The following is a 14,506-nucleotide window of genomic DNA, read 5'->3' as shown; positions in this document are numbered from 1 at the left end:
ACCCCTGCTGCGTGAACGCCCCTGACCCCTCCTGCGTGAACACCCCTGACCCCTCCTGCGTGAGCGCCTCTGACCCCTCCTCTGTGAGCGCCCCTGACACCTCCTGCGTGAGCGCCCCTGACCCCTCCTGTGTGAGCTCCCCTGACACCTCCTGTGTGAACACCCCTGACCCCTCCTGCGTGAGCGCCTCTGACCCCTCCTGTGTGAGCGCCCCTGACACCTCCTGCGTGAGCGCCCCTGACCCCTCCTGTGTGAGCGCCCCTGACCCCTCCTGCGTGAACGCCCCTGACCCCTCCTGTGTGAGCGCCCCTGACCCCTCCTGTGTGAGCGCCCCTGACACCTCCTGCGTGAACACCCCTGACCCCTCCTGCGTGAGCGCCTCTGACCCCTCCTGTGTGAGCGCCCCTGACACCTCCTGCGTGAGCGCCCCTGACACCTCCTGCGTGAGCGCCTCTGACCCCTCCTGCGTGAGCGCCCCTGACCCCTCCTGTGTGAGCTCCCCTGACACCTCCTGTGTGAACACCCCTGACCCCTCCTGCGTGAGCGCCTCTGACCCCTCCTGTGTGAGCGCCCCTGACACCTCCTGCGTGAGCGCCCCTGACCCCTCCTGTGTGAGCGCCCCTGACCCCTCCTGTGTGAGCGCCCCTGACCCCTCCTGTGTGAGCGCCTCTGACCCCTCCTGTGTGAACACCCCTGACCCCTCCTGCGTGAGCGCCTCTGACCCCTCCTGTGTGAGCGCCCCTGACACCTCCTGCGTGAGCGCCCCTGACACCTCCTGTGTGAGCGCCCCTGACACCTCCTGTGTGAGCGCCCCTGACACCTCCTGCGTGAGCGCCCCTGACACCTCCTGTGTGAGCGCCCCTGACACCTCCTGTGTGAGCGCCCCTGACCCCTCCTGCGTGAGCGCCTCTGACCCCTCCTGTGTGAGCGCCTCTGACCCCTCCTGCGTGAGCGCCCCTGACCCCTCCTGCGTGAGCGCCCCTGACCCCTCCTGTGTGAGCGCCCCTGACCCCTCCTGCGTGAGCGCCCCTGACCCCTCCTGTGTGAGCGCCTCTGACCCCTCCTGTGTGAGCGCCTCTGACACCTCCTGTGTGAGCGCCCCTGACACCTCCTGCGTGAGCGCCCCTGACACCTCCTGTGTGAGCGCCCCTGACACCTCCTGTGTGAGCGCCTCTGACCCCTCCTGTGTGAGCGCCTCTGACCCCTCCTGCGTGAGCGCCCCTGACCCCTCCTGCGTGAGCGCCCCTGACCCCTCCTGCGTGAACACCCCTGACCCCTCCTGTGTGAGCGCCTCTGACCCCTCCTGTGTGAGCGCCCCTGACCCCTCCTGCGTGAGCGCCCCTGACCCCTCCTGCGTGAACACCCCTGACCCCTCCTGTGTGAGCGCCTCTGACCCCTCCTGTGTGAGCGCCTCTGACCCCTCCTGTGTGAGCGCCTCTGACCCCTCCTGCGTGAGCGCCCCTGACACCTCCTGTGTGAGCGCCCCTGACACCTCCTGTGTGAGCGCCCCTGACCCCCTCCTGCGTGAGCGCCTCTGACCCCTCCTGCGTGAGCGCCTCTGACCCCTCCTGCGTGAGCGCCCCTGACCCCTCCTGTGTGAGCGCCTCTGACCCCTCCTGTGTGAGCGCCTCTGACCCCTCCTGTGTGAGCGCCCCTGACCCCTCCTGCGTGAGCGCCCCTGACCCCTCCTGCGTGAGCGCCTCTGACCCCTCCTGCGTGAGCGCCTCTGACCCCTCCTGCGTGAGCGCCCCTGACCCCTCCTGTGTGAGCGCCTCTGACCCCTCCTGTGTGAGCGCCTCTGACCCCTCCTGCGTGAGCGCCCCTGACCCCTCCTGTGTGAGCGCCTCTGACCCCTCCTGTGTGAGCGCCTCTGACCCCTCCTGTGTGATCAGTTTCTGCAGCTCCATCAGAGGAGATGAAGTTTCCGGTCGCAGATCGTGGAGCAATTAGTAAAATCTCCGGATTTGGGAAGAAGAAAGGACTCCCGAGCTTCAGATTACCAAACCTGAGCGGCAAAGAAAAAGGTCAGTGCCCCCGAACCCAGAGACCCCGAGGGGCGAGTGCAGGCGCACCACTGTCTGCACAGGATATCTGATCAGGGATGTAACTGTCTGCAGCTCTGGAGGTGACTGCAGAATAGTGACTGCAGCTCTGGAGGTGACTGGAGGATAAGACACGATGTAACAGCAGAATAGTGACTGCAGCTCTGGAGGTGACAGCAGAATAGTGAGTGCAGCTCTGGAGGTGACTGGAGGATAAGACACGATGTAACAGCAGAATAGTGACTGCAGCTCTGGAGGATAAGACACGATGTAACAGCAGAATAGTGACCGCAGCTCTGGAGGTGACTGGAGGATAAGACATGATGTAACAGCAGAATAGTGACTGCAGCTGTGGAGGTGACTGGAGGATAAGACATGATGTAACAGCAGAATAGTGAGTGCAGCTCTGGAGGTGATTGGAGGGTAAGACATGATGTAACAGCAGAATAGTGACTGCAGCTCTGGAGGTGACTGGAGGGTAAGACATGATATAACAGCAGAATAGTTACTGCAGCTGTGGAGGTGACTGAAGGATAAGACATGATATAACAGCAGAATAGTGACTGCAGCTCTGGAGGTGACTGGAGGATAAGACACGATGTAACAGCAGAATAGTGACTGCAGCTCTGGAGGTGACGGGGAGGATAAGACACGATGTAACAGCAGAATAGTGACTGCAGCTCTGGAGGTGACTGGAGGATAAGACATGATGTAACAGCAGAATAGTGACTGCAGCTCTGGAGGTGACTGGAGGATAAGACATGATGTAACAGCAGAATAGTGACTGCAGCTCTGGAGGTGACTGGAGGGTAAGACATGATGTAACAGCAGAATAGTGACCGCAGCTCTGGAGGTGACTGGAGGGTAAGACATGATGTAACAGCAGAATAGTGACTGCAGCTCTGGAGGTGACTGGAGGATAAGACATGATGTAACAGCAGAATAGTGACTGCAGCTCTGGAGGTGACTGGAGGATAAGACATGATGTAACAGCAGAATAGTGACTGCAGCTCTGGAGGTGACTGGAGGATAAGACATGATGTAACAGCAGAATAGTGACCGCAGCTCTGGAGGTGACTGGAGGATAAGACATGATGTAACAGCAGAATAGTGACTGCAGCTCTGGAGGTGACTGGAGGATAAGACATGATGTAACAGCAGAATAGTGACTGCAGCTCTGGAGGTGACTGGAGGATAAGACATGATGTAACAGCAGAATAGTGACTGCAGCTCTGGAGGTGACTGGAGGGTAAGACGTGATGTAACAGCAGAATAGTGACTGCAGCTCTGGAGGTGACTGGAGGATAAGACATGATGTAACAGCAGAATAGTGACTGCAGCTCTGGAGGTGACTGGAGGATAAGACATGATGTAACAGCAGAATAGTGACTGCAGCTCTGGAGGTGACTGGAGGGTAAGACGTGATGTAACAGCAGAATAGTGACTGCAGCTCTGGAGGTGACTGGAGGATAAGACATGATGTAACAGCAGAATAGTGACTATAGCTCTGGAGGTGACTGGAGGATAAGACATGATGTAACAGCAGAATAGTGACCGCAGCTCTGGAGGTGACTGGAGGATAAGACATGATGTAACAGCAGAATAGTGACCGCAGCTCTGGAGGTGACTGGAGGATAAGACATGATGTAACAGCAGAATAGTGACTGCAGCTCTGGAGGTGACTGGAGGATAAGACATGATATAACAGCAGAATAGTGAGTGCAGCTCTGGAGGTGACTGGAGGATAAGACAAGATGTAACAGCAGAATAGTGACTGCAGCTCTGGAGGGTAAGACACGATGTAACACCAGAATAGTGACCGCAGCGCTGGAGGTGACTGGAGGATAAGACATGATGTAACAGCAGAATAGTGACTGCAGCTCTGGAGGTGACTGGAGGGTAAGACATGATGTAACAGCAGAATAGTTACTGCAGCTGTGGAGGTGACTGGAGGATAAGACATGATATAACAGCAGAATAGTGACTGCAGCTCTGGAGGTGACTGGAGGATAAGACACGATGTAACAGCAGAATAGTGACTGCAGCTCTGGAGGTGACTGGAGGATAAGACACGATGTAACAGCAGAATAGTGACTGCAGCTCTGGAGGTGACTGGAGGATAAGACAAGATGTAACAGCAGAATAGTGACTGCAGCTCTGGAGGGGACTGGAGGGTAAGACACGATGTAACACCAGAATAGTGACCGCAGCTCTGGAGGTGACTGGATGATAAGACATGATGTAACAGCAGAATAGTGACTGCAGCTCTGGAGGTGACTGGAGGGTAAGACATGATGTAACAGCAGAATAGTGACTGCAGCTCTGGAGGTGACTGGAGGGTAAGACATGATGTAACAGCAGAATAGTGAGTGCCGCTCTGGAGGATGTGGGTGTTTCTTGTGTTCTCCAGCTCCAGCGTTTGTGGAGGAGCTGACGGATCAGACGGTTGCGGTCGGGCACCTGGTGACGTTGTCCTGTAGGACGGTGCAGGCTGTGGCAGACGTGGAGTGGTATAAAGGTAATTGCGATATTCGGGGCGCCGTTCCCCCGGTGCAGTCGCTCCTGTCTTCTTTGTCTCCATGTTCAGGCAGATATCCCTCCCCTTTTGCTGATCCCTGTCTCTGCAGATGGCGTTTCCCTCCAGAGCAGCGAGCGCCTCCTCATCTCCTCCACGCTGAAGAACTACCACCTGCTCACCATCCTGGTGGTGACCGCGCAGGACCTGGGCATCTACGCCTGCGTGGCCACCAACCTGCTGGGCAGCGCCTCCACCTGCTGCATCATAAAGAAAGCTGGTGAGACCCCCGAAGAACGGCAGGGGGACCCCCGGAGACCAGCCCGGAGAGACGAGCTCCGAACCACCTACACAGGGGGGCCCCCGGAGAGACGAGCCCCGCACCACCTACACAGGGGGACCCCCAGAGAGACGAGCCCCGCACCACCTACACAGGGGGACCCCCGGAGAACGGCAGGGGGACCCCCGGAGACCAGCCCGGAGAGACGAGCTCCGAACCACCTACACAGGGGGCCCCCGGAGAGACGAGCCCCGCACCACCTACACAGGGGGACCCCCAAAGACCAACCTGGAGAGACGAGCCCCGCACTACCTACACAGGGGGACCCCCGGAGAAACGAGCCCCGCACTACCTACACAGGGGGACCCCCAGAGAGACGAGCCCCGCACCACCTACACAGGGGGACCCCCGGAGAGACGAGCCCCGCACTACCTACACAGGGGGACCCCCAGAGACACGAGCCCCGCACCACCTACACAGGGGGACCCCCGGAGACCAGCCCGGAGAGACGAGCTCCGAACCACCTACACAGGGGGACCCCCAGAGAGACGAGCCCCGCACTACCTACACAGGGGGACCCCCGGAGAGACGAGCCCCGCACCACCTACACAGGGGGACCCCCGGAGACCAACCTGGAGAGACGAGCTCCGCACCACCTACACAGGGTGACTCCCAGAGAGACGAGCCCCGCACCACCTACACAGGGGGACCCCCAGAGACACGAGCCCCGCACCACCTACACAGGGGGACCCCCGGAGACCAGCCCGGAGAGACGAGCCCTGCACCACCTACACAGGGGGACCCCCAGAGAGACGAGCCCCGCACCACCTACACAGGGGAACCCCCGGAGAGACGAGCCCCGCACTACCTACACAGGGGGACCCCCAGAGACACGAGCCCCGCACCACCTACACAGGGGGACCCCCGGAGACCAGCCCGGAGAGACGAGCCCTGCACCACCTACACAGGGGGACCCCCTAAGACCAGCCCGGAGAGACGAGCCCTGCACCACCTACACAGGGGGACCCCCAGAGAGACGAGCCCCGCACCACCTACACAGGGTGACCCCCAGAGACCAACCTGGAGAGACGAGCTCCGCACCACCTACACAGGGTGACCCCCAGAGAGACGAGCCCCGCACCACCTACACAGGGGGACCCCCGGAGACCAGCCCGGAGAGACGAGCTCCGAACCACCTACACAGGGGGACCCCCAGAGAGACGAGCCCCGCACTACCTACACAGGGGGACCCCCGGAGAGACGAGCCCCGCACCACCTACACAGGGGGACCCCCAGAAAGACGAGCCCCGCACCACCTACACAGGGGGACCCCGGAGAGACGAGCCCCGCACCACCTACACAGGGTGACTCCCAGAGAGACGAGCCCCGCACTACCTACACAGGGGGACCCCCGGAGAGACGAGCCCCGCACCACCTACACAGGGGGACCCCCAGAGAGACGAGCCCCCGCACTACCTACACAGGGGGACCCCGGAGAGACGAGCCCCGCACCACCTACACAGGGGGACCCCCAGAGAGACGAGCCCCGCACCACCTACACAGGGGGACCCCGGAGAGACGAGCCCCGCACCACCTACACAGGGTGACTCCCAGAGAGACGAGCCCCGCACTACCTACACAGGGGGACCCCCGGAGAGACGAGCCCCGCACCACCTACACAGGGGGACCCCCAGAGAGACGAGCCCCGCACTACCTACACAGGGGGGACCCCCGGAGAGACGAGCCCCGCACCACCTACACAGGGGGACCCCCAGAGAGACGAGCCCCGCACCACCTACACAGGGGGACCCCGGAGAGACGAGCCCCGCACCACCTACACAGGGGGACCCCCAGAGAGACGAGCCCCGCACCACCTACACAGGGGGACCCCGGAGAGACGAGCCCCGCACCACCTACACAGGGGGACCCCCAGAGAGACGAGCCCCGCACCACCTACACAGGGGGGCCCCGGAGAGACGAGCCCCGCACCACCTACACAGGGGGACCCCCGGAGAGACGAGCCCCGCACCACCTACACAGGGAGACCCCCGGAGACCAACCTGGAGAGACGAGCCCCGCACCACCTACACAGGGTGACTCCCAGAGAGACGAGCCCCCGCACCACCTACACAGGGGGACCCCTCTCCAGTGACCCTGCACTATCTCCACTGCCCGGGTAATGACCATGTGTGTGTAACCCCCAGAGATCCCGTGCTGCCCCCGAAGCCCAGAGGTGGCCCAGACCTACCGGGACGGAGCGCTGATCGTGTGGAGACCCGTGGAGTCCAGCACTCCGGTCACCTACTTCCTGCAATATAGAAAGGAGGGTGAGCAATGTCCTGCAAAACCTCAGCTGCTGCAGAACCTCATCATACACCTCACCTGCTGCAGAACCTCATCATACACACCTCACCTGCTGCAGAACCTCATCATACACACCTCACCTGCTGCAGAACCTCATCATACACCTCAGCTGCTGCAGAACCTCATCATACACACCTCACCTGCTGCAGAACCTCATCATACACACCTCAGCTGCTGCAGAACCTCATAATACACCTCAGATGCTGCAGAACCTCATAATACATCTCAGCTGCTGCAGAACCTCTTAATACACACCTCAGCTGCTGCAGAACCTCATCATACACACCTCAGCTGCTGCAGAACCCCATAATACACACCTCAGCTGCTGCAGAACTTCATAATACACACCTCACCTGCTGCAGAACCTCATCATACACACCTCAGCTGCTGCAGAACCTCATCATACACACCTCAGCTGCTGCAGAACCTCATCATACACACCTCAGCTGCTGCAGAACCTCATAATACACACCTCACCTGCTGCAGAACCTCATCATACACACCTCAGCTGCTGCAGAACCTCATCATACACACCTCAGCTGCTGCAGAACCTCATCATACACACCTCAGCTGCTGCAGAACTTCATAATACACACCTCACCTGCTGCAGAACCTCATCATACACCTCAGCTGCTGCAGAACCTCATCATAAACCTCAGCTGCTGCAGAACCTCATCATACACACCTCAGCTGCTGCAGAACCTCATCATACACACCACAGCTGCTGCAGAACCTCATCATACACACCTCAGCTGCTGCAGATCCTCATAATACACACCTCAGCTGCTGCAGAACCTCATCATACACACCACAGCTGCCGCAGAACTCCATAATGCACACCTCAGCTGCTGCAGAACTTCATCATACACACCTCAGCTGCTGCAGAACCTCATAATACACCTCAGCTGCTGCAGAACCTCATAATGCACACCTCAGCTGCTGCAGAACCTCATAATACACACCTCAGCTGCTGCGGAACCTCATAATACACACCTCAGCTGCTGCAGATCCTCATAATACACACCTCAGCTGCTGCAGAACCTCATCATACACACCACAGCTGCCGCAGAACTCCATAATGCACACCTCAGCTGCTGCAGAACTTCATCATACACACCTCAGCTGCTGCAGAACCTCATAATACACCTCAGCTGCTGCAGAACCTCATAATGCACACCTCAGCTGCTGCAGAACTTCATAATGCACACCTCAGCTGCTGCAGAACTTCATAATGCACACCTCAGCAGCTGCAGAACCTCATCATGCACATCTCAGCAGCTGCAGCCCTCTAGACCTGTGTGTGTCTCTTCTGACAGGTGAGGAGTGGCGGGCGCTGACGCTGGACATCTCTGACTGCTGCTACTCTGCCCACAGCCTGTGCGAGGGTCAGGTCTACGCCTTCCGCATCGCCTGCATCAGTAAGGCAGGGATGGGGCCGTACAGCGAGCCGTCTGCCGGGGTGAGGATCGGGAGGCCGAGCCCAGGTCAGTCCATTAGAGAGAGATATATACCGTATATTGGACAAAATTTCACACAAAACACTAAAACTGGTCTGGATAACATTGTTGGCATGTTTCAAAATTGTGGGAAAACAGCTTTGTTTCCAGCATATGACGCTCATTACAAGTCACCTGTGCCAAGTAACAGGTGCGGGCAATATGAAAATCACACCTGAAACCAGATAAAAAGGGGAGAAGTTTCCTCTATCTTTGCACTGTCTGTGTGTGCCGCATTAAGCATGGAGAACAGAAAGAGAAGAAGAGAACTGTCTGAGGACTCCAGAATCAAAATTGTTGAAAAATATCAACCATCTGAAGGTTACAAGTCCATCTCCAGAGATCTTGACGTTTGTCCATGGTGCGCAACATAATGAAGAAGTTTACAACCCATGGCGCTGCAGCTAATCTCCCTGGATGTGGATGGCAATGAAATATTGATGAAAGGTTGTAGCACAGGAAAGTCCGGATGGTGGATAAGCCCCAATGAAGGTCCAGAGTGATCCAAGCCATCCTGCAGGCTCAGGGGCATCACAAGCACAAGGTCAGCACAAAATATTCATCCACAGCTGAATCACATGAAACACTTTGGAGGAGACTCCGGAGGACCCCACTGCTAACACAGAAAATGTACATGAGGAACCAAAATCCTTCTGGGAAAGTATCTTGTGGACAGATGAGACCAAGATAGAGGTTTATGGTAAAGCACATCAGTCTACTGTTTACCAAAAAAGGAACGAGGCAACAAAGTAAAGATCACAGCACCTACAGTCACACATGGTGGAGGTCAAAGATATTTTGGGGTTGTTTTGCAGCCTGTTGCATTGGGGGCCTTGACTGTGTGTAAGACATGAAATGTGAAGATACCAGAGGATTCTGGGTGATAATGTAGCATCCAGAGTCAGAAAGCCGGGTATAGTCCTAGGTCAGGGGTCTCCAGCAGGAGAATGACCCCAAACACTTCAAGAAGCCCCAGAAATGGAGAGAAACAAAGCGCTGGAGAGTTGTGAAGTGGAACAAATGAGTCCGGATCTAAACCCCATTGATACCTGTGGAGAGATCTGAAGATTGGGGGAAGAGGAGAGGGGAGAGGAGAGAAGAGGGAAGAGAAGAGAAGACATTTATAAAGAAGAGTGCAGGATTCCAGGTGAGAGGAGGGAGAAGCTGTGGACGGGGACAGGAGGCGGCTGATGGAAGGGATTTATTCCAGAGGGTAAAGGGCGAAAAAACAAATATTTAAATTATCTCCAATTTGTCTTTTTTTGTTGTGTTGTTCCAAACCACAAAGGAAATAATCCTGTGTATAACAAAAGGTGCAACTGCAATCATCATCTGGGAGAAATACCCCATTACCTGGAAACATTTCAAGGGCGCCAATACTTTTGATGTATGTACAGTGCCTACAAGTAGTATTCAACCCCCTGCAGATTTAGCAGGTTTACACATTCGGAATAACTTGGCATTGTGACATTTGGACTGTAGATCAGCCTGGAAGTGTGAAATGCAGCAAAAAAGAATGTTATGTGACTAAGAAGGAGAGTGATGGGGGCTACGCCAGATGACCTGGCCTCCACAGTCACCAGACCTGAACCCAATCGAGATGGTTTGGGGTGAGCTGGACCGCAGAGTGAAGGCAAAAGGGCCAAGTGCTAAGCATCTCTGGGAACTCCTTCAAGACTGTTGGAAAACCATTTCCGGTGACTGAAGCTCATCAAGAGAATGCCAAGAGCGTGCAAAGCAGTAATCAAAGCAAAAGGTGGCGACTGTGAAGAACCTAGACTATAAGACATATTGTCAGTTTTTTTCATACTATTTTGTTAACTATTTCATTCCACATGTGATAATTCATGGTTTTAATGACTTCAATGTGAATCTACAATTTCTAGAGTCATGAAAATAAAGAAAACTCTTTGAATGAGAAGGTGTGTCCAAACTTTTGGTCTGCAGTGTGTGTGTGTGTGTATAGATATGTGTGTGTATATAGATATGTGTGTGTGTATATAGATATGTGTGTGTGTATATATGTAGCACACTGAGGCAGGAGGTCAGGACAGGAGAGATCGGAGGGCCCTGTCCAACTCTGAGAATACACTATAACAAACCATCAGCTGAGAGCCGTGCAGGCGTAGTATCAGATCTGTGCTCTGACAACAAGACAAAGTGCTGCCCCTCCTCCCCGCACAGGATACCAACACAGACCCTTCTGCAGCACCATCCCCCTCATCTCCCTATCACAGACCCTTCTGCAGCACCATCCCCCTCATCTCCCTATCACAGACCCTGGTGCAGCACCATCCCCTTCCACTCCCTACCTTACATCCTGATGCAGCATCATCCCCCTCTTCTCCCTACCACAGACCCTTCTGCAGCACCATCCCCCTCCTCTCCCTACCACAGACCCTGGTGCAGCACGATCCCCCTCCTCTCCCTACCACAGACCCTTCTGCAGCATATCCCCCTCTTCTCTCTATCACAGACCCTGGTGCAGCACCATCCCCCTCCTCTTCCTACCACAGACCCTTCTGCAGCACCATCCCCCTCCTCTCCCTATCACAGACCCTGGTGCAGCACCATCCCCCTCCTCTTCCTACCACAGACCCTTCTGCAGAACCATCCCCCTCCTCTCCCTATCACAGACTCTGCTGCAGCATATCCACCTCCTCTCCCTATCACAGACCCTTCTGCAGCACCATCCCCCTCCTCTCCCTACCACAGACTCTGCTGCTGCGCCATCCCCCTCCTCTCCCTACCACAGACCCTGCTGCAGCACAATCCTCCTCCTCTCCCTATCACAGACCATGCTGCAGCACAATCCCCCTCCTCTCCCTACCACAGACCCTGCTGCAGCACAATCCCCCTCCTCTCCCTACCACAGACCCTGCTGCAGCACAATCCCCCTCCTCTCCCTACCACAGACCCTGCTGCAGCACAATCCCCCTCCTCTCCCTACCACAGACCCTGGTGCAGCACAATCCCCCTCCTCTCCCTATCACAGACTCTGCTGCAGCACAATCCCCTTTTTCTCGCTACCACAGACCCTGCTGCAGCATATCCACCTCCTCTCCCTATCACAGACTCTGCTGCAGCATATCCACCTCCTCTCCCTATCACAGACCCTGCTGCAGCACAATCCCCCTCCTCTCCCTATCACAGACTCTGCTGCAGCACCATCCCCCTCCTCTCCCTCTCACAGACCCTGCTGCAGCACCATCTCCCTCCACTCCCTCTCACAGACCCTGCTGCAGCACCATCTCCCTCCACTCCCTCTAACAGACCCTGCAGCAGCACCATCTCCCTCCACTCCCTCTCACAGACCCTTCTGCAGCACCATCTCTCTCCTCTCCCTCTCACAGACCCTGCTGCAGCACCATCCCCCTCCTCTCCCTCTCACAGACCCTTCTGCAGCACCATCTCCCTCCACTCCCTCTCACAGACCCTGCTGCAGCATATCCACCTCCTCTCCCTCTCACAGACCCTGCTGCAGCACAATCCCCCTCCTCTCCCTCTCACAGACCTTGCTGCAGCACCATCCCCCTCCTCTCCCTCTCACAGACCCTGCTGCAGCACCATCCCCCTCCTCTTCCTCTCACAGACCCTGCTGCAGCACCATCTCCCTCCACTCCCTCTCACAGACCCTGCTGCAGCACCATCTCCCTCCACTCCCTCTCACAGACCCTGCTGCAGCACCATCTCCCTCCACTCCCTCTCACAGACCCTGCTGCAGCACCATCTCCCTCCTCTCCCTCTCACAGACCCTTCTGCAGCACCATCTCCCTCCACTCCCTCTCACAGACCCTGCTGCAGCACCATCTCCCTCCTCTCCCTCTCACAGACCCTTCTGCAGCACCATCTCCCTCCACTCCCTCTCACAGACCCTGCTGCAGCACAATCTCCCTCCTCTCCCTCTCACAGACCCTGCTGCAGCACCATCTCCCTCCTCTCCCTCTCACAGACCCTGCTGCAGCACCATCCCCCTCCTCTCCCTCTCACAGACCCTGCTGCAGCACCACCCCCCTCCTCTCCCTCTCACAGACCCTGCTGCAGCACAATCTCCCTCCACTCCCTCTCACAGACCCTGCTGCAGCACCATCTCCCTCCTCTCCCTCTCACAGACCCTTCTGCAGCACCATCTCCCTCCACTCCCTCTCACAGACCCTGCTGCAGCACCATCTCCCTCCACTCCCTCTCACAGACCCTGCTGCAGCACCATCTCCCTCCACTCCCTCTCACAGACCCTTCTGCAGCACCATCTCCCTCCTCTCCCTCTCACAGACCCTGCTGCAGCACAATCTCCCTCCTCTCCCTCTCACAGACCCTGCTGCAGCACCATCTCCCTCCTCTCCCTCTCACAGACCCTGCTGCAGCACCATCCCCCTCCTCTCCCTCTCACAGACCCTGCTGCAGCACCATCTCCCTCCACTCCCTCTCACAGACCCTGCTGCAGCACCATCTCCCTCCTCTCCCTCTCACAGACCCTTCTGCAGCACAATCTCCCTCCACTCCCTCTCACAGACCCTGCTGCAGCATATCCACCTCCTCTCCCTATCACAGACCCTGCTGCAGCACCATCCCCCTCCTCTCCCTCTCACAGACCCTTCTGCAGCAAAATCCCTCTCCTCTCACTCTCACAGACCCTGCTGCAGCACCATCTCCCTCCTCTGCCTCTCACAGACCCTGCTGCAGCACCATCTCCCTCCTCTCCCTATCACAGACCCTGCTGCAGCACCATCCCCCTCCTCTCCCTATCACAGACCCTGCTGCAGCACCATCCCCCTCCTCTCCCTATCACAGACCCTGCTGCAGCACTATCCCCCTCCTCTCCCTATCACAGACCCTGCTGCAGCACCATCTCCCTCCACTCCCTCTCACAGACCCTGCTGCAGCACCATCTCCCTCCACTCCCTCTCACAGACCCTGCTGCAGCACCATCTCCCTCCACTCCCTCTCACAGACCCTGCTGCAGCACCATCCCCCTCCTCTCCCTATCACAGACCCTGCTGCAGCACCATCTCCCTCCTCTCCCTATCACAGACTCTGCTGCAGCACCATCCCCCTCCTCTCCCTATCACAGACCCTGCTGCAGCACCATCTCCCTCCACTCCCTCTCACAGACCCTGCTGCAGCACCATCTCCCTCCACTCCCTCTCACAGACCCTGCTGCAGCACCATCTCCCTCCACTCCCTCTCACAGACCCTGCTGCAGCACAATCCCCCTCCTCTCCCTATCACAGACCCTGCTGCAGCACTATCTCCCTCCTCTCCCTATCACAGACTCTGCTGCAGCACCATCCCCCTCCTCTCCCTATCACAGACCCTGCTGCAGCACCATCTCCCTCCACTCCCTCTCACAGACCCTGCTGCAGCACCATCTCCCTCCACTCCCTCTCACAGACCCTGCTGCAGCACCATCCCCCTCCTCTCCCTATCACAGACCCTGCTGCAGCACCATCCCCCTCCTCTCCCTATCACAGACCCTGCTGCAGCACCATCCCCCTCCTCTCCCTATCACAGACCCTGCTGCAGCACTATCTCCCTCCTCTCCCTCTCACAGACCCTGCTGCAGCACCATCCCCCTCCTCTCCCTATCACAGACCCTGCTGCAGCACCATCTCCCTCCACTCCCTCTCACAGACCCTGCTGCAGCACCATCTCCCTCCTCTCCCTCTCACAGACCCTTCTGCAGCACAATCCCTCTCCTCTCCCTCTCACAGACCCTGCTGCAGCACCATCTCCCTCCTCTGCCTCTCACAGACCCTGCTGCAGCACCATCTCCCTCCTCTCCCTATCACAGACCCTGCTGCAGCACCAT

At 57.6% G+C, this 14,506-nt stretch overlaps 1 protein-coding gene across 17 annotated transcripts in view; it reads left to right on the top strand.

The window, feature by feature from the left end:
• OBSCN (obscurin, cytoskeletal calmodulin and titin-interacting RhoGEF) overlaps positions 1–14,506 on the top strand; it is an 882,373-nt gene that overhangs the window by 839,889 nt on the left and 27,978 nt on the right. For all 17 annotated transcript variants that reach the window (XM_075315914.1, XM_075315911.1, XM_075315913.1 and 14 more), the window contains 5 exons: positions 1,893–2,024; positions 4,453–4,560; positions 4,670–4,837; positions 7,042–7,164; positions 8,518–8,685. In XM_075315914.1, the coding sequence (XP_075172029.1) occupies positions 1,893–2,024; positions 4,453–4,560; positions 4,670–4,837; positions 7,042–7,164; positions 8,518–8,685 (699 nt within the window). The remainder of the gene's footprint in view (positions 1–1,892; positions 2,025–4,452; positions 4,561–4,669; positions 4,838–7,041; positions 7,165–8,517; positions 8,686–14,506) is intronic.

The sequence above is a fragment of the Anomaloglossus baeobatrachus genome, chromosome 6 (assembly GCF_048569485.1).
Source record: "Anomaloglossus baeobatrachus isolate aAnoBae1 chromosome 6, aAnoBae1.hap1, whole genome shotgun sequence".
In the NCBI taxonomy this organism is placed as follows: domain Eukaryota; kingdom Metazoa; phylum Chordata; class Amphibia; order Anura; family Aromobatidae; genus Anomaloglossus; species Anomaloglossus baeobatrachus.
This window is presented reverse-complemented; position numbering and strand designations above follow the sequence as displayed.